General features: G+C 36.2%; 6 protein-coding genes and 1 pseudogene across 6 annotated transcripts; 4 read left to right on the forward strand and 3 right to left on the reverse strand.

Annotated features, from left to right (window-relative positions):
* The first annotated feature begins 895 nt into the window (after positions 1 to 895).
* Positions 896 to 1,633, forward strand: LOC125189397. The gene has a single exon (XM_048086678.1). The coding sequence runs from the start codon at positions 896 to 898 to the stop codon at positions 1,631 to 1,633; it is 738 nt and encodes a 245-aa protein (XP_047942635.1).
* Positions 1,634 to 3,773: 2,140 nt separating this feature from the next.
* On the forward strand, positions 3,774 to 4,511 carry LOC125189398. The gene has a single exon (XM_048086679.1). It carries the CDS (start codon positions 3,774 to 3,776, stop codon positions 4,509 to 4,511), a length of 738 nt encoding a protein of 245 aa, XP_047942636.1.
* A 572-nt stretch (positions 4,512 to 5,083) lies between these two features.
* LOC125189399 lies at positions 5,084 to 7,770 on the forward strand. The gene is made up of 2 exons (XM_048086680.1): positions 5,084 to 5,151; positions 7,116 to 7,770. The coding sequence occupies exons 1-2, from the start codon at positions 5,084 to 5,086 to the stop codon at positions 7,768 to 7,770; spliced, it is 723 nt and encodes a 240-aa protein (XP_047942637.1).
* Positions 7,771 to 10,422: 2,652 nt separating this feature from the next.
* Positions 10,423 to 11,298, forward strand: LOC125186333 (annotated as a pseudogene).
* A 1,095-nt stretch (positions 11,299 to 12,393) lies between these two features.
* LOC125189400 lies at positions 12,394 to 12,756 on the reverse strand. Its single transcript, XM_048086681.1, has one exon. The coding sequence runs from the start codon at positions 12,754 to 12,756 to the stop codon at positions 12,394 to 12,396; it is 363 nt and encodes a 120-aa protein (XP_047942638.1).
* Positions 12,757 to 13,757: 1,001 nt separating this feature from the next.
* LOC125189401 lies at positions 13,758 to 14,294 on the reverse strand. The gene has a single exon (XM_048086682.1). It carries the CDS (start codon positions 14,292 to 14,294, stop codon positions 13,758 to 13,760), a length of 537 nt encoding a protein of 178 aa, XP_047942639.1.
* A 2,012-nt stretch (positions 14,295 to 16,306) lies between these two features.
* Positions 16,307 to 17,044, reverse strand: LOC125189402. Its single transcript, XM_048086683.1, has one exon. The coding sequence runs from the start codon at positions 17,042 to 17,044 to the stop codon at positions 16,307 to 16,309; it is 738 nt and encodes a 245-aa protein (XP_047942640.1).
* Positions 17,045 to 20,285: the final 3,241 nt, after the last annotated feature.

Here is a 20,285-nt window from a genome sequence, read left to right on the forward strand (position 1 = left end):
TTATTCTGGCTATGTCTACGCGTTGTTTCCCACCATCATAACAAACACATTACAATTGATCCCATATCTTCATGTGATTGCACATGAAAATAGAGTATAAAATATCTATCTTTTTGCAGATCTGTGCTTCTGTTAGAGGGAACAAAGCTATATAACTAACTCAATAAAATGAACTCACCTTGTTTCTGCCAACTATGTGAAAGTCTGTGCTGCATTGATAAAGAGACGACTTTTAATTGCTCATCTGTAGACAAGATAATACTATATTCTGATCCTATGTTTCTTCTCTAAGAGCAGAATCTCAAACCATATCATGCATTTTAACGAACACATTATTATAACTCCACATTTTCATGCATGAATTCTGATCCAATGTGAAGCATCACAGGTTGGCTACTAAATAATGAAGTTTGTATGCATCACAGACAAAACAAATAAAAAATATAATTTGGCAGATCCGTGCATCTGTTGGAGGGTACAAAGCTATATTAATATGTACACCACACAATGAATGAACCTATATTAAAAAATATGCACGTGTGATCTCGCCCTCTCTCTCATTCATTGCATATTCCAATGGAGGTGCCAACCGTGCTGTAGAGATAATGATAGGACTTTGATTGTTGATCTACAGACAATATAGTGTTATATTATGATCCTTTGTTTCTTGCACAAGAGCAGAACCTCAAATACCCTCATGCGTTACTATAAAATATTGTTTATGACAGTATATTTTATGGCAATAACACTCTCCCTCATCTGTCATTGAGAAAATAATGAGGATTCCTTGTGTCCTCTCTCCTACTATATATTAAGCCTATACATGGTTGTTTGAGGCATCACAAATTTCTTCCTTCAATCTTATTTTCACCAACAACAAAAAAATAAAAACACAATGGCTCTTCAACACGGCCGCTCTCTAAGTTTCCCATCTTCATCCCATCCCACCCTTTCACAGTTCGATGACAAATTATCCAGATTGAGGTCATCAGAAGCTACTTGTTCATCACTCTCAGCATTCAACGGCAAGATAAATGGCCTAAGAAACTTGTATGAGAGCATTGACGATTTGCTTCTTTTGTCTCACATTCAACAGATTGTTTCTGAGGAATGTGTTGATGATTACATTAAGCTATTGGATGCTTGCAGTTCAGTTAAAGATCTCATCTCGCTTGCAAAGCAAGATTTAAGAGATCTTCTCTCTGCTGTAAGGAGAAAGGATGTTCAAGGCATCAACTCCTACCTTTCTTCCAGAAAGAAATCGAAGAAAATGATCCAAAAGTGTTTGAAGAACTTGAGACGTAGCTCCTCAGCCACTTCCGAGAGTGCTTCCATGTTGAAAGATGCAGAGAGTGTTGCCATTTCCATGCTCGAGTCTCTGCTGTCTTACGTGTTGGGGCACGAAAGCAAGAGGTCCTTTGTGTCAAAGCTGATGCACTCCAAGAAAGTATCGGATGTCGAGAATGAGTTCAACAAGGTGGAATCATTCTTGCAACTGAACAAAGAAAACGAGCTCGTGAATCACATAAAAGAGATGGATTCAGACATTCAAGTTGTTGAAGAAGATCTTGAATCTATCTTCAGGCAGTTGATTAAAACCAGAGTTTCTCTCCTCAACATTCTCAACAACTAGACTCATTACGAGATCAACAATTTTGTAGATTAGAAATTAGGAAAAAGATTGATATATACTTGTACATTTTACCTGATCTCATCAGTAAAAGAAAAATCTCAAAGATTCTACTACATGGCCTCTTCTTTTATTTTCTTGTTTTATCTTTTTCTTTATTTTCTGATTAAACCAAGAAAAAGAATTACTAAAAGTTGATAATAATTGATAATAGGTAAAAAATCATTTACTCCTGTTCAACTTATATAACCACTTTATTTGAAGAATTTCATTACCTTTCTGTGAAAAATCATTAAACTGCCATATACCTTAACCTCTTTATATGAAGTTTCTTTACCTTGCTGTCTACAAAAGATAAATGTAGTAAAAAGTGAAGAAAATATTCAAAGAATGTAGTAATAACTTAACAACAAATATGATGAATTAGTGAACACGAGGGAGTTGCATTGTTTAATGTTATTATAGTTTCGAGATTCCAATTGTCTGTCAAGAGAGAACAATAACTGACTATGTATCACATGCTTTCACCAGATAAAAACAACCTTTCACATGAGCTGTTGATAGACTGTTAGAAAATTGAAAATTGTATGACAGGAAGAACAACTGGTCATTGGTATCAAAGCTGATGCAATCCAAGAGAGCCTCAAACAATTTCAACAACGTGGATTTATTCATGCAACTGGACCAAGAAAACGAGCTTGTGATTCTGAACCACTTGAAATAGATGGACTCGAGCATTCAAGTTCTTGAAGGAGAACTCAAATCCGCATTCAGGCAGTTGATCAAAATCTGAGTTTCCCTCAATTTCTCAACCTCAAGTCTTCAACCTCATCTTGAGATTGAAAATTTTGTAATTAGTACATAGAAATACACTTGCATATATCAAATCGATCCACAGATCATTGCAATACAAACAGATACTATTATGCAGTATAGCATGTGCTGAAGAGCTTGAATCTTGATCAACATGAATGATGAGAATACAATGCCCTATCGAGTTTAGGTGAATTTTCCATTTTATTAGTACCAAATTGGGAAACTCAAATATTTTTCATGGGCAAAATGAACTACTACTGCCTAAACTACATAATTCTTCATGAACCTGTTGACTTGGATTTCTTCTTCTATTATTCAAGACAGCGAGATGAGAACTTCAATCGAGCTGCATGCAAGGATCTTAGAGTACAACTTAACCATTCAATTTTGCTCAACTTTCTGGATAATGATACAGCACGTATGGGGCAACAAAAGCAAATCATCGATGTTTCAAGATAGGCATTTGAGGCTGTTTAATTTGTCCCTCATTGAGTACGGCCTCAGAAGCTCCAAGCTCCGATGCTAATATCAATGTTTCAAAGTTCACGATATCTAAGGTAACTCAGCCCTTTTTTCCCAATTCATTTCAATAAGAAAATAAGGCCTTCATATTGAACAGAAAAGAGTTCAGCGGTCATCTACATTGAATTTATAGCATATATGCAGATAGAGAACAAACTTAATTAAAATTATATTTTCAAGCAAGATCCATGGGGTAATACGACCACTATTTTGGTTATGTCTATACATTGTTTCCAACCACAAGAAAGAGACTATTTAAATCCACACATATTTTCATGCATGAATTTTCATCAAAAGTGAAAGACAGGTTGGCTGCAAGCCCCTACTACAGACAAAATGAATTAAAGAAAATATGATTTTGTAGATCTGTGCTTCCGTTGGAGGACACAAAGCTACATAATTTGTAAGTTGCACGAAGAGCTGACCTTTATTAAAAGAATTGCACGTATGTACTTGCCTCGTTTATCATTGATGGCAAGGTCTTATGAAGCTGCCAACCATGTTAAACTCTGTGACATTTATATAATGGTGAGACTTTGATTGCTCATCTACAGACAAAATAATACTTTTTCAAAAATATGTTTCTTCTCCAAAAGCAAAATTTAAAATCTACTCGTGCATTGTATTATTTATTTTTGTGGCAGTGATTATGATCTGTGATTGAGAAAATAATGAAGATTCCCCGCGTACTTTTCCCCACTATATAAGAAGCACATACATTGTTCTTAGAACATCACAATTTTCTTCTTTCAATCATCAATTCAATTATATATCTTTTTCACCAAGAACAAATTGAAAGAAAGCAATGGCTCTTCACCACATCCGCTCTCTTAGTTTCCCATCTTCATCACACCCCGCCCTCTCACAGTTCGATGACAACTTATCCAGATTGAGGTCATCAGAAGCTACTTGTTCATCGCTCTCATCATTCAACGGCAAGATAAATGGCCTAAGAAACTTGTATGAGAGCATTGATGATTTGCTTCTTTTGTCTCACATTCAGCAGACCGTGTCTGAGGAGTGTGTTGACGATTTCATCAGGCTATTGGATGCTTGCAGCTCAGTTAGAGATCTTATCTCACTTGCAAAGCAAGACATCAGAGATCTTCTATCGGCTGTAAGGAGAAAGGATGTTCAAGGCGTCAACGCCTACCTTGCTTATAGAAAGAAGTCAAAGAAAATGATCCAAAAATCTTTGAAGAACTTGAGACGTGGCGCCTCAGCCACTTCCGAGAATGCTTCCATGTTGAAAGATGCAGAGTCTGTTGCCATTTCCATGCTCGAGTCTCTGCTTTCTTACGTGTTGGGACACGAAAGCAAGAGATCCTTGCTGTCAAAGCTGATGCATTCCAAGAAAGTATCAGATGTCGAGAATGAGTTCAACAAGGTGGAATCATTCTTGCAACTCAACCAAGAAAATGAGCTTGTGAATCACATAAAAGATATGGATTCAGACATTCAAGTTGTTGAACAAGATCTCGAATCAATCTTCAGTCAGTTGATCAAAACCAGAGTTTCCCTTCTCAACATTCTTAACAACTAGACTCATTATGAGATCAACAATTTTGTAGATTAGAAAATAGAATGATATACTTGTATATTTCCTTGATCATCAATCAACTAAAGATTACCACCACATGGCTTGTGTTTTTATTTCATTCTTTCAGTTATTACCATCTTCTAGTTATATTCCTCCATGAAACAATCGTAAGTTTTACTTATTTCCTAATATTGTTATACCAATGGTGATACTTAATCAACCTATTTATTTTCTGATTTATGCCTTCCTTTCACCTTCCTGTCCACATGGGAATGATTGGTACAGTCGAAAACAATGAGAAGTCTTGAACATAATGATTTTTCCAAGATTAAAAAATGTGTAATGAATAGAGAAACATTCAGAGACGTTGATCAGGTCCAAAAAACTTGGGATGTTTGATCAGGTCAAGAAAACATATATCCTATCTGTCTAGCTAAGGTCAAGAAATATCGAATAAGTTTACAACTTTAAGGTCAGCTCTCATGCCTCTCTCACATCTTATTCGGGACTATCATCTGTTAAAGTTGTATGAACTACTAAGTTTTACCTTCCTCTGTTGTTACTACATAGGAGAAATGGACTGGGAGGCAGCTACCCAGATTGAAAATCGAGACAGCAAGTGTGGTAGAGATCAAGCTAGAAGGTTTCCATGTTTGAGGATTTATTTTGATTGTTTAGTTTTAAGTTGATTTAAGTAGGAGTCCTAAATTTAGGAGGGTATCAACTGTAGGCCTCTTTTGAAGATTATTAGGCCTCTTGTCTCAGGCATCTTCGGTGGACTGTTATTCTTTGAGTGTTAATCACAGTCCTCATCTTTCATTTTCCCCTTTCTCTTCATTTATGGGTTCAACTGCTGCCTTTACTCCATATAAAAGTGGCTTGGGTAACATCCGGAAAAAGGGGAGCTTTCAGCAGACCTCCTTGCCGGGGCTCCTCTAAACGCTTGAAATACTCCGACGAGCAAACTAAGTCTATAGGCAGAGATCTGAAGAGAGGAAAGTCTCTGAAGCCCTCTTGATGTCCTTCAGAGATTACTGATCAGGTCCAGAAAACTCGAGTTCTTTTGGATGCAAGAAAGTAGTAGCTAATCAGATCCAAAAATATGTATCCTTTGTGTCCAGCTCAGTTAGCTCACATGCCTTCTCTGAGCTCCTTTAAACGCTTCGAAAATTCTAGGAAGAGCTCTGAAGTGAAGAAAATCTCTAAGCCCTCCGAGCCGAGGCTGATGGAAAATGAAACATGAATTTGTGGACTTATTTGCTGGAGAGAATCGGACCTGGAAGGATTCTGTTGAACTTATTTCCTTGCCTTGATAAAGCTTCTTTCTCTCTTTTTCAACTCACCTTACTCAGTTTTTCACTCAGACAATAAATCAGCTCTTTATTGGCCTCAAAAACTCCAGTATTTGCACAATCCTTATTTTCTCAGATATTCTTGAGAAATGAGAGGCGAGCTAAGAGAACTACCAAGTTGTTTTCAACTCAAAAAGGCGAAAAACTGCCATTTTCTCCTCTTGTTATCAATATACAAAACAGGCCTATAAACTGAACCAATAAATTTCTGCAGTCATTTGCCTAGAAATGGTTGTATATATACAGATGGATGGACAATATATTCTTAGCAGAATTAGAAATATAGGTATGAAGTAGACTCACTATTGTTCCGGCTATGTCTACGCATTGTTTCCCACCATCATAACAAACACATTATAATTGATCCCATATCTTCATGTGATTGCACATGAACATGGAGTATAAAAATCATTTTGTAGATCTGTGCTTCTGTTAGAGGGAACAAAGCTATATAACTAACCCAATGAAATGAACTCACCTTGTTTCTGCCAACTATGTGAAAGTCTATAGACAAGATAATACTGTATTCTGATTATATGTTTCTTCTCTAAGAGCAGAATCTCAAACCAGATCATGCATTATAACGAACACATTATTATAACTCCACATTTTCATGCATGAATTCTGATCCAATGTGAAGTATAACAGGCTGGCTACAAAATAATGAAGTTTGTATGCATCTCAGACAAAACAAAGAAAAAAAATTATTTGGCAGATCTGTGCATCTGTTGGAGGGCACAAAGCTATATAATATGTACACCACACAATGAATGAGCCTGTATTAGAAGATATGCACGTGTGATCTCACCCCCTCTCTCATTCATTGCATAGTCCAATGGAGGTGCCAACCGTGCTGTAGAGATAATGATAGGACTTTGATTGTTGATCTACAGACAATATAGTGTTATTTTTATGATCCTTTGTTTCTTGCACAAGAGCAGAACCTCAAATACCCTCATGCGTTACTATAAAATATTGTTTATGACAGTATATTTTATGGCAATAACACTCTCCCTCATCTGTCATTGAGAAAATAATGAAGATTCCTTGTGTCCTCTTCCCTACTATATATTAAGCCTATCCATGGTTGTTTGAGGCATCACAATTTTCTTCCTTCAATCATCATTTCAGTTCTAACTCTTATTTTCATCAACAACAAAAAAGAAAAACACAATGGCTCTTCAACACGGCCGCTCTCTTAGTTTCCCATCTTCATCCCATCCTGCTGTTTCACAGTTCGATGACACTTATCCAGATTGAAGTCATCAGAAGCTACTTGTTCATCGCTCTCATCATTCAACGGCAAGATAAATGGCCTAAGAAACTTGTATGAGAGCATTGACGATTTGCTTCTTTTGTCTCACATTCAACAGATTGTTTCTGAGGAATGTGTTGATGATTACATTAAGCTATTGGATGCTTGCAGTTCAGTTAAAGATCTCATCTCTCTTGCAAAGCAAGATTTAAGAGATCTTCTCTCTGCTGTAAGGAGAAAGGATGTTCAAGGCATCAACTCCTACCTTTCTTCCAGAAAGAAATCGAAGAAAATGATCCAAAAGTGTTTGAAGAACTTGAGACGTAGCACCTCAGCCACTCCTGAGAATGCTTCCATTTTGAAAGATGCAGAGTCTGTTGCCATTTCCATGCTCGAGTCTCTGCTGTCTTACGTGTTGGGGCACGAAAGCAAGAGATCCTTGTTGTCAAAGCTGATGCACTCCAAGAAAGAATCGGATGTCGAGAATGAGTTCAACAAGGTGGAATCATTCTTGCAACTGAACCAAGAAAACGAGCTCGTGAATCACATAAAAGAGATGGATTCAGACATTCAAGTTGTTGAAGAAGATCTCGAATCAATCTTCAGGCAGTTGATCAAAACCAGAGTTTCCCTTCTCAACATTCTCAACAATTAAACTCATAATTATGAGATCAACAATTTTGTAGATCAGAAAATAGGAAAAAGATTGATATATACTTGTACATTTACCTGATCATTAGTAAAAGAAAAATCTCAAAGATTTCTACTACATGGCCTGTTCTTCTATTTTCTTGTTTTATCTTTTCTTTATGCTGTAAAAAACCATTTAACTGCCATATACCATAACTTCTTTTATGAAGTTTCTTTACCTTGCTGTCTAAAAAAGATAAATGTAGTAAAAATTGAAGAAATATTCAAAGAATATAATAACTTAACAACAACTATGATGAATTAGTGAACACGAGTGACTTTCATTGTTTAATGTTATTATAGTTTCAAGATTCCAATTGTCCCTCAAGAGAGAACAGTTACTGACTATGTATCACATGCTTTCACCAGATAAAAACCACCAATCACATGAGCTGTTGAGTTTTTATATATATTTGTTTGTTGATTTATAGAATGTGTTAGAAAATTGAAAATTGTATGAAAGGATGAACAACTGGCCATTGGTATCAAAGCTGATGCAATCCAAGAAAGCTTCAAACAAGTTCAACAAGGTGGATTTATTCATGCAACTGAACCAAGAAAACGAGCTTGTGATTGTGACACTTGAAATAGATGGACTCGAGCATTCAATTTCTTGAAGGAGAACTCGACTCCGCATTCAGGCAGTTGATTAAAATCAGATTTCCCTCCTCAATATTTTCAACCACAAGCCTTCAAACTCATCTTGAGATTGAAACAAGTACATAGAAATACACTAACTTGTTCTACATCTTAAATCAATCAACAAGGATAATTACAATACAAACAGATAATTTCCTCTATCGTCTTTTTCAATATCTTGATATTAGTATTTGCTTATTTACATATTCCTATTCCCCACTAGAAAAAGGTTATTCTTTGTTCATAACTGCCAATATTCATATCTAACGAGTATTTGGCCAACAAAGTTTCTAATATTGTCCTAGAGAAGCTAATGATTCATGAATACGTATCTTCATCACTATGTAAAGATTCATGAATCGTGATTGTTAAAAAATTGGATGAAAAAGGAGATTTTTCCCTTCTTCATTCCATATTAGAATCATCAACTACGTGTACTGTGCATTATGGAAGTGAGCAAATTGTTCATATTCATTCAAGCTCTAAAAGGCCATCTAAACTGAAAGGAGATAGTATTATATAGTACTAGCATGTGGTGACATCAAGCCGACGTGGGACAATGATTTGAAAAATTTAACACGCCCCCTCACGTGTGGGCCGGAATGACACATCGGACTTCCATCACGTGGGTAGGCAAGAGAAGAGATAAAGAGATAAACCATCATCGACTTTATATGTTATAGTATTTTTTAGTTTCAATTGCCAACACCCTCCCTCAAACCCTTTAAGGTGAAGGGGTTAAAGGTGAAGGGGTTGGACTTTTTTTTTTTTTCAGTCAGTTGGACCACTTGGCCCAAATTTTAAGTCCAGATATACTGCTGGGTCAGTTAAATTTGACTGACAGTCGGCGACCCGCTTTGATACCATATTAGAAATGGGCCACTCACCCCTTAAATGGCCTCTTAAGGGGGAGGGTTATCCACACTTATATAGAGAAGCTAGGATCATCACCACGCGATGTGAGACAATGATTTGGAGAATTTAACAAACATGAATAATGAGAATACAATGCCCTATCAAGTTTAGGTGAATTTTCCATTTTATTAGTACCAAATTGGGAAACTCAAATATTTTTCATGGGCAAAATGAACTACTACTGCCTAAACTACATAATTCTTCATGAACCCGTTGACTTGGATTTCTTCAAGACAGCGATATGAGATCTTCAATTGAGGTGCATGCAAGGATCTTACTTCTTAGAGTACATCTTAAACCATTCAATTTTTGCTCAACTTTCTGGATAATGATATAGCACGTATGGGGCAACAAAAGCAAATCATCGATGTTTCAAGATAGGCATTTGAGGCTGTTTACTCTGCCATTTTTTCGCAATTCATTTCAATAATTAAATAAGGCCTTCATATTGAACAGAAAAGAGTTCTGCAGTCATCTACATTGAATTTATAGCATATATGCAGATGCAGGACAAACTGAAATAAAATTATTTTTTTCAAGCAAGATCCATGTGCTAATATAACCACTATTTTGGTTTTGTCTATACATTGTTTCCAACCACAAGAACCAATACACTATTTTCATGCATGAATTTTCATCCAAAGTGAAAGACAGGTTGGCTGCAAGACAAAATGAATTAAAGATAATATGATTTTGTAGATCTGTGCTTCCGTTGGAGGACACAAAGCTGCATAATTTGTAAGTTGCACGAAGAGCTCACCTTTATTAAAACAATTGCACATATGCTCTCGCCAAGGTCTGATGGAGCTGCCAACCTCTGTGACATTTATATAATGATGACACTTTGATTGCTCATCTTCAGACAAAATAATACTTTTTCAAAAATATGTTTCTTCTCCAAAAGCAAAATTTAAAATCTACTCGTGCATTGCATTTTTATTTTTTTTGTGGCAGTGATTATGATCTGTGATTGAGAAAATAATGAAGATTCCCTGCATACTCTTCCCCACTATATAATAAGCACATACATTGTTCTTAGAGCATCACAATTTTCTTCCTTCAATCATCATTTCAATTCTAACCCTTACTTTCACCAACAAAAAAAGAAAAGAAAAACACAATGGCTCTTCACCACGGCCGCTCTCTTAGTTTCCCATCTTCATCACATCCTGCTGTTTCACAGTTCGATGACAGCTTATCCAGATTGAGATCTTCAGAAGCTACTTGTTCATCCCTCTCATCGTTCAACAGCAGAATAAATGGCCTAAGAAACTTGTATGAGAGCATTGACGATTTGCTTCTTTTGTCTCACATTCAGCAGACCGTGTCTGAGGAGTGTGTTGACGATTTCATCAGGCTATTGGATGCTTGCAGCTCAGTTAGAGATCTTATCTCACTTGCAAAGCAAGACATCAGAGATCTTCTCTCAGCTGTAAGGAGAAAGGATGCTCGTGGCATCAATGCCTACATTGCTTCCAGAAGAAACTCGAAGAATATGATCCAAAAGTGTTTGAAGAAGTTGAGGCGCAACGCCTCAGCCACTTCTGAGAATGCTTCCATGCTGAAAGATGCAGAGTCTGTTGCTATTTCCTTGCTCGGGTCACTCTTATCATACGTGTGTGGGATGCAGACGCAAGAATGGAAAAGCAGCTGGTCATTGGTATCCAAGCTGAGAACGAGTTAACAAGGTGGATTCATTCTTGCAATTGAACCAAGAAAATGAGCTCATGAATCACATCAAAAAAATGGATTCAAGCATTCAAGTTATTGAAGAAGAAATCGAATCCGTGTACAGGAAGTTGATCAAAACCAGAGTGTCCATGCTAAACATTCTCAACAAGTAGCCTTCGAACTCACATCGAGATTGAAATATTTGTAACTGGATAGTACATATAGAAATACACTTTGATCCATAAGGATCTTTACAATACACACATACAATTTTCTTATACACTCTTGTTCTATTTCCTGATGTTTTCTATATCTGTTTATCCCAATCCTGAACTAAAAACTGTTGAATTTTGTTGGCTTTCAATAATAGTCTAGTGCTGTGTAACAAGATATAAGAATATAATAACAATTGAATCACTGTTGGGTATGATGCTAATGTGAAATTAAATAGTCTTGCGCTGTGTAACAAAATAGGTTCTTTGATAAATACGAGCAGCTAACAATAGAAGAAGAATCATAGTTCGTTCCAACTATGACTACTAAAGTGCTAGAGTTTGAGCCAACTTAGGCTACTTTTGTTACTTTCTGATCTAGGGTACCCTGTTTCTATACAAGAAATATTATTATTTTTGTCCCATTTTACAGATATCATTTTTTTTGCTTAGTAGATTACAATATAAATTGGTTTCTGAAAAGTTTGTTTCTTAGTGTTGATTCAACAAGACTTTAAAATTAAATCTCAATTTGTTTAGATTTTTATGGAGAAGTGTAGCTAGAAATCAATTCTGAAGTAACGAACTTGGATAACTATTTTTCTTGGTTTGATTAGGAAATAAAGATAAGGGAAAAGACAAGACAAGCCATGTAGAGGTAATCTTGAGATTTTTCCTTAGTTGATGATGAGTGGTAATATACAAGTATACATCATTCTGTATCCATTTTCTTACATAAAATTTTTTGGATACTTTAAGAATCTAAATCTAGTGGTTCAGAATATTGAGAAGGGAAACTCTGGTTTTGATCAATTGTCTAAAGATGAATTCAAGTTCTTCTTCAAGAACTTGATGCTTGAGTCCATCTCTTTCAAGTGATTCACGAGCTCGTTTTCTTGATTCATTTGCAACAATGAATCCAGCTTGTTGAACTCATTCTCGTTGTCACCCGCTTTCTTGGAGTGCATCAGCTTTGACAGCAGGGATCTCTTGCTTTCGTGCACCTTCGTCCCCAACACGTAGGACAACAGAGACTCGAGCAAGAAAATGGCAACAGATTCTGCATCTTTCAACATGGTAACGTTCTCAGAAGTGGCTGAGGCGCTACGTCTCAACTTCTTCACACACTTTTGGATCATTTTCTTCGAGTTTCATCTAGAAGCAAGGTAGAAATTGATTCCACGAGCATCCTTTCTCCTTACAGAAGAGAGAAGATCTCTTACGTATTGCTTTGCAAGTGAGATAAGATCTCTGGCTGAGCTGCAAGCATCCAATAGCCTGATGAAATCATCGACACATTCCTCAGACACGATCTGCTGAATGTGAGGTAAGAGAAGCAAATCACCAACGCTCTCATACAAGTTTTTTAGGCCATTCATTGCGGTGTTGAATGATGAGAGCGAAGAACAGGCTGCCTCCGAAGACCTCAATCTGCATAAGCTGTCATCAAAGTGAGAAACGGTGGGATGTGATGAAGATGGGAAACTAAGAGAGCGGCCGTGGTGAAGAGCCATTTGTTTTTGTTGGAGAAAGTGAGGCTTAAAATTGAATTGGTGATTGAAGGAAGAAGTTGTGCTATATCAAACTGATCATGTATTATCTCAATATAGAGTGGTGAAAAACAAAAGGATTCTACATCAATGAGAACTTGTGTGATATGATCTGGATTATTAATGATTGAGGCGATGTCTACGCAATGTTTCCTACCATAATACCACTATAATTATATGTTGCTGAGAAATCTGAATCATGATCCACATTATTAGCTACTCTCTACATCTGTTGCCTGTCTGTGTATGCCTTGAATTCCCATTTCTTCAACGTGATATTTACATATTCTGCAAATAAATAACAGCTCCTATAATTGGTGCCTTTTCTCTCTGGCGAAAGCATGTGATGCTTAGTCAGTATTTGTTCTCTCAAGAGAGACAATTGGAATCTCAAACATATGTAATAAACATTAAACAATGCAATTCACCGTGTTCAATAGTTCATCATATTCTTTAACCATTTTATAAACTACTTAAATTCATTAATATATTTTAGACAGCAAGGTAAAATGAGAGTGGTTAGATAAGTTGAAGGGGAGTTCATGATTTTTTTACCATTTATCAATTTTTATCAACCTTTGGTAATTCCTTTTCTTGGTTAAATGAGAAAATAAAGAAAAGATAAAGCAAACAAAATAAAAGAACAGGAAATGTAGTAGAAATCTTTGAGATTTTTCTATTACTGATGATCAGGTATATGTACAAGTATATATCAATCTTTTTCCTATTTTCTAATCTACAAAATTTTTGATCTCATAAATGAGTCTAGTTGTTGAGAATGTTGAGAAGGGAAACTCTGGTTTTGATCAACTGCCTGAAAATTGATTCGAGATCTTCTTCAACAACTTGAATGTCTGAATCCATCTCTTTTATGTGATTCACGAGCTCGTTTTCTTGGTTGAGTTGCAAGAATGATTCCACCTTGTTGAACTCATTCTCGACATCCGATTCTTTCTTGGAGTGCATCAGCTTTGACACAAGGATCTCTTGCTTTCGTGCCCCAACACGTAAGACAGCAGAGACTCGAGCATGGAAATGGCAACAGACTCTGCATCTTTCAACATGGAAGCATTCTCAGAAGTGGCTGAGGCGCTACGTCTCAAGTTCTTCAAAGATTTTTGGATCATTTTCTTTGACTTCTTTCTAGAAGCAAGGTAGGCATTGATGCCTTGAACATCCTTTCTCCTTACAGCAGAGAGAAGATCTCTTAAATCTTGCTTTGCAAGAGAGATAAGATCTTTAACTGAACTGCAAGCATCCAATAGCTTAATGTAATCGTCAACACATTCCTCAGAAACAATCTGTTGAATGTGAGACAAAAGAAGCAAATCGTCAATGCTCTCATACAAGTTTCTTAGGCCATTTATTCTGCCGTTGAATGATGAGAGGGATGAACAAGTAGCTTCTGAAGATCTCAATCTGGATAAGCTGTCATCGAACTGTGAAACAGCAGGATGTGATGAAGATGGGAAACTAAGAGAGCGGCCGTGGTGAAGAGCCATTGTGTTTTTCTTTTTTGTTGTTGGTGAAAGTAAGGGTTAGAACTGAAATGATGATTGAAGGAAGAAAATTGTGATGCTCTAAGAACAATGTATGTGCTTATTATATAGTGGGGAAGAGTATGCAGGGAATCTTCATTATTTTCTCAATCACAGATCATAATCACTGCCACAAAAAAAATAAAAATGCAATGCACGAGTAGATTTTAAATTTTGCTTTTGGAGAAGAAACATATTTTTGAAAAAGTATTACTTTGTCTGTAGATCAGCATTCAAAGTCTCACCATTATATAAATGTCACAGAGTTTAACATGGTTGATAGCTCCATCAGACCTTGCCATCAATGATAAACGACGCGAGAGCATACGTGCAATTTTTTAATAAAGGTCAGCTCTTCGTGCAACTTACAAATTATGTAGCTTTGTGTCCTCCAACGGAAGCACAGATCTACAAAATCATATTTTCTTTAATTCATTTTGTCTGTGGTAGCGGCTTGCAGCCAACCTGTCTTTCACTGGCTCTGAGAATTCACTGGTTATAACTCTATCTGCATATATGCTATAAATTCAATGTATATGACTGCAGAACTCTTTTTTGTTCAATATGAAGGCCTTGTTTTCATATTGAAATGAATTGGAAAAAATGACCGATTCACCTTTTAAATCGAGAACTCTGAAACATTGCTATTGGAACTTCTGAGGCCTTATTCAACGAGGGAAAAAGTAAACATCTTCAAAGGCCTATCTAGAAACATTGATGATTTGCTTTTGTTGCCTCATACGCACTGTATCGTTGCTGAGAAAGTTAAGCAAAAAATGAATGGTTAAGTTGTCCTCTAAGATCCTTTCATGCAGCTCGATTGAAGATCTCATCTCGCCATCTTAATTATGATCGAAAAAGAAATCCAAGTTAACCTGTTCATGAAGATCTATGTAGTAGTAGTTCATCTTTCCCATGAGTATTTGAATTTGCCAATTTGGTAATAAAATGGAAAATTCACCAGAACATGATAAAACATTGTGTTCTCATAATTCATGTTAATCAAGCTCCTCTTCATCACATGTTATATAGTATAATATCTCCATTCAGTTTATAATTTAGATGGCATTTTAAAGCTTGCTGGACGATTCGATAGTCTTTGCTCACTTCCATGACAGTACATGTAGCTGATGATTTTAAAATACTAAGTAAGAAGGAGGAATAAATCTCATTTTTCTTCCATCTATTTAACAATTACAATTCATGAATCATTACATAGTGATTAAGATACTAATATAGATTAGCTTCTCTATTCAAATATAAGTAGATGCTTTGTAAGGCATATAGTTATGAACATTGCAAGATGCTGTAAATCTTGAAATGCCATTATAACCTCAACGAGAGCTCGTGTGATGTGATCAATGATTGTGGCGAAAGCCTACGCAATGTTTCTACCATCAAAGCTAACATAGTTGTATATTGTTGAGAAATTGCAATATAAGCAAGTGTACATGTGTTATCTCTTTATCCCCTCAATTTCAATTTCTTCAATGTGATTCATATACATTATAAAAACTCAACAGCTCATATGATAGGTGGTTTTTATCTGGTGAAAGCATGTGATATACAGTCAGTAATTGTTCTCCCAAGAGAGACAACTGGAATCTCGAAACTATAATAACCATTAAACAATACAAGTCATATTAGTTGTTGAGGTATTATATTCTTTGGAAATTTTCTTCGATTTTAACCACATTTATCTTTTGTAGACAGCAAGTTAAAGAAACTTCAAATAAAGAGGTTGAGTTATATGGCAGTGAAATGATCTTTTACCATTTTATCAAGACTTTTTTGAAATTCTTTATCTTGGGTTAATGAGAAAATAAAGACAAGAGAAAGCACGAAAAATAGAAGACAAGCCATGTAGCTGAAATCTTTGAGATTTTTGTATAGTTGATGATCAAGGTAATATACAATTGCACATCCTATTCTGTTTTTTTTTACTAATCTACAAAATTGTTGATCTCAAAATGAGTCTAGTTGTTGAGAATGTTGAGAAGGGAAACTCTGGTTTTGATCAACTGCCTGAAAATTGATTCAAGATCCTCTTCAACAACTTGAATGTCTGAATCCATCTCTTTTATGTGATTCACGAGCTCGTTTTCTTGATTCAGTTGCAAGAATGATTCCACCTTGTTGAACTCATTCTCGGCATCCGATACTTTCTTGGAGTGCATCAGCTTTGACACAAAGGACCTCTTGCTTTCGTGCCCCAACACGTAAGACAGCAGAGACTCGAGCATGGAAATGGCAACACTCTCTGCATCTTTCAACATGGAAGCACTCTCGGAAGTGGCTGAGGAGCTACGTCTCAAGTTCTTCAAACACTTTTGGATCATTTTCTTCGATTTCTTTCTGGAAGAAAGGTAGGAGTTGATGCCTTGAACATCCTTTCTCCTTACAGCAGAGAGAAGATCTCTTAAATCTTGCTTTGCAAGCGAGATGAGATCTTTAACTGAACTGCAAGCATCCAATAGCTTAATGTAATCATCAACACATTCCTCAGAAACAATCTGTTGAATGTGAGACAAAAGAAGCAAATCGTCAATGCTCTCATACAAGTTTCTTAGGCCATTTATTTTTCCGTTGAATGATGAGAGCGATGAACAAGTAGCTTCTGAAGATCTCAATCTGGATAAGTTGTCATCAAACTGTGAAAGGGCAGGATGTGATGAAGATGGGAAACTAAGAGAGCGGCCATGGTGAAGAGCCATTGTGTTTTTCATTTTTGTTGTTGATGAAAATAAGGGTTAGAACTGAATTGATGATTGAATGAAGAAGATTGTGATGCCTCAAACAACCATGTAAAGGCTTAATATATAGTAGGAGAGAGGACACAAGGAATCTTCATTATTTTCTCAATGACAGATGATGGTGAAAAGTCAGTGCTTTAAACAATATTTTATATGCATGAGGAGGTTTCATGTTCTGCTCTTTTGGATGAAACAAAGTTTCAGAATATAAAAATATAATGTCTGTAGATCAGCATTCAAAGTCCCATTATTTTATATACAACACACACTACACACAGTTGGCATCTCCATCGGACCTTGCATAGAATAAGAGATGGGGCGAGATACACGTGCATTTCTTTCACTAAATGTTTGTTCTTTGTGCAATGTACAGATTATACAACTCTGTGTCCTCTAACAGAAGCACAGATCCGCCACATAGTATATTTTTACTTCATTTTGTCTGAGAGATGTAAACTTCATTATTGAATAGAGCCAGCCTGTAATACTTCATCTACATAGGATGAGAATTCAAACATGCATCTCAATGACAGATCATAATCATCGGCATAAAATATGGAGTAGTTTTCTTCAATAGAAATTTTTTAATGTAATGCATGAGATGGCTTCAGATTTTGTCTACAGATGAGCAACCAAAGTCCTCTCATTATCTATGCAGCACTTCATTAATCAATGAGAGATGAGGCGAGACCAGACGTGCATTTCTTATAATAAAGGCCGTTCGTGCTGTGCTGTGTATACAAATTATATAGGTTTGTGCCCTCCAACAGAAGCAGAGATCTGCAAATTGAGTATATTTTATACTCCATTTGGTCTAAGATGTATACAAATTTCATAATAGAAAAACAAGACCAACCTTCATTGGCTTAAATTCATGAATGCAATCACATGAAGACTTGGAGTTATAATAATGTGTTTGTTATAATGTTAGGAAACAACGCGTAGACATAGCCGGAATAATAGTGAATCCCCACTAATACCAATTTTGAATCAGCAAAAATGTGTTGCATCCCTTCATCTGTATATATACTACCATTTCTAGGTAGATGGCTTCACAAATTTATTGGTTCATACTTCATAGGCCTGTTTTGTATACTGATAACAAGAGTAGAAAATGGTAGATTTCTTGCCTTTGGAGTTGAAAACACCGTCACAGTCCTCTTAGCTTGCTGTCGGTATCACAGTGGAGCTTCGGAGGCCTGTAAAGATGTTTGTGTCACGGCACAAAGGAAGACGTACAAGACCTACTGTGTGTTCAGAAAGTTGAGATGAAGAAGACAATGATCTCATATACCCGTTTTAGGATAAAGACAGAGAAATTATATCTCTTGAGCATATGGTAAGAGAACCAGAAGCAGGATAACAGTGAATCTTGATCGTCATTGTCATCACATAGACCTTTTTCATATTGAAAAGAAGAGGAACAATGTGCCCATAAGTTGCTTATTCGCTTGGGCGATTATTCTGCTTTTGGAGCCACGAGACAAGATTTTTGGAATTGTTCTTGCAGGGCGCAAACTGCACCTTCGCTCGAATCCAACCAAGAATACATTATACATATTTGGATGCGCTGTAAATGTCAAAACGAATGAACCGCATAATAGAAGAAGAGGAAAGCCACGCCGGATTAGTTGAAGCTGCTAACCACAAGCTAAGAGAACTGCCATGGTGTTTTAAAAAATTCAGCTCCTAAGGCGAAATACAGCCACTTCCCCTCTTGTTATTAATATGCAAAATAGGCCTACAAATCGAACAGCTAACATTCTGCAGTCATCTTGGTATGTATACAAATGAAGGGATGATATATTTTTTGGCAGAACCAAAGTTGGTATTGATGGAGAATCGAAGATTCACTACCATTAATTCTGATTAATCCAATAAATGTTAGTTTTACTTGGTATCTAAGACAAAATGCAGTATAAAATGTATAATTCTGCAGATTTGTACTTCTGTTGGAGGTCACGTAGCTATATATGTTGTATACACTGCACGAACAACGAACTTTATAAAAACAAATGCACGTACGACCTCATCTCCTTTCTCTTTGATTACAGGATGCTGCAACTATGAAAAAGTTAGTGCCGCGTAGATAATGAGAGGACTGTAATTTGATTGGTCATCTATAGACAAAGTAATAATATTTTGATTCTATGTTTCTTCTCCAAGAGCAAGATCTGAAACCATCTCATGCATTGCAATAGAAAAATGTTCAACAAAACTATATTTTATACAATGATTATGATCTGTCATTGAGATACATATCTGAATTCTGATCCAATTTGAAGTATTATAGGCTGGATACACAATAATGAAGTTTATATCTCAGACAAAATGAAGTAAATGGCATCTCATTTTTCAGATCTGTGCTTCTGATGGAGGGCAAGAGCCATATATAATTTGTACATCACACGAATAATTGACAAATGTGTACTGGAAGATATGCACGTGTGATCCTCTCTTTAATTGCAAGGTCCATTCGAGGTGCCAACAGCCTGATGCATCGATAATTATGGGACTTTGATAGCTGATCTACAGACAAACTATTGTTATATTATAATCCTTTGTTTCTTTTTGAATAGCAGAACCTGAAATCTCCTCATGCACTGCACTGCACTAAAAAATTGTATGATAACTATATTTTAAGGCAATGACTCTCACCATCATCTGTCATTGAGAAAATAATGAAGATTCCTTGTGTCCTCTCTCCTACTGTATATTAAGCCTATACATGGTTATTCGAGGCATCAAAGTTTTCTTCATTCAATCATCGTTTCAGTTCTAACCCTTATTTTCAACAACAACAAAAAAGAAAAACACAATGGCTCTTCAACACGGCCGCTCTCTTAGTTTCCCATCTTCATCCCATCCTGCTGTCTCACAGTTCGATGACAACCTATCCAGCTTGAGATCTTCAGAAGCTACTTGTTCATCGCTCTCATCATTCAACGGCAGAATAAATGGCCTAAGAAACTTGTATGAGAGCATTGACGATTTGCTTCTCTTGTCTCACATTCAACAGATTGTTTCTGAGGAATGTGTTGACGATTACATTAAGCTATTGGATACTTGCAGTTCAGTGAAAGATCTAATCTCTCTTGCAAAGCAAGATTTAAGAGATCTTCTCTCTGCTGTAAGGAGGAAGGATGTTCAAGGCATCAATGCCTACCTTGCTTCAAGAAAGAAGTCAAAGAAAATGATCCAA

Source organism: Salvia hispanica, chromosome 5 (assembly GCF_023119035.1).
Source record: "Salvia hispanica cultivar TCC Black 2014 chromosome 5, UniMelb_Shisp_WGS_1.0, whole genome shotgun sequence".
Lineage (NCBI taxonomy): Eukaryota > Viridiplantae > Streptophyta > Magnoliopsida > Lamiales > Lamiaceae > Salvia > Salvia hispanica.

Coding starts and splice junctions, on each gene's coding strand:
- LOC125189399 (XM_048086680.1), top strand. CDS start 5,084: ATGGACTGGGAGGCAGCTACCCAGATTGAAAATCGAGACAGCAAGTGT. Junction 5,152..7,115: donor GGTAGAGATCAAGCTAGAAG/GTTTCCATGTTT, acceptor ACACTTATCCAG/ATTGAAGTCATCAGAAGCTA.
- LOC125189397 (XM_048086678.1), top strand. CDS start 896: ATGGCTCTTCAACACGGCCGCTCTCTAAGTTTCCCATCTTCATCCCAT.
- LOC125189401 (XM_048086682.1), bottom strand. CDS start 14,294: ATGGCTCTTCACCACGGCCGCTCTCTTAGTTTCCCATCTTCATCACAT.
- LOC125189400 (XM_048086681.1), bottom strand. CDS start 12,756: ATGGCTCTTCACCACGGCCGCTCTCTTAGTTTCCCATCTTCATCACAT.
- LOC125189398 (XM_048086679.1), top strand. CDS start 3,774: ATGGCTCTTCACCACATCCGCTCTCTTAGTTTCCCATCTTCATCACAC.
- LOC125189402 (XM_048086683.1), bottom strand. CDS start 17,044: ATGGCTCTTCACCATGGCCGCTCTCTTAGTTTCCCATCTTCATCACAT.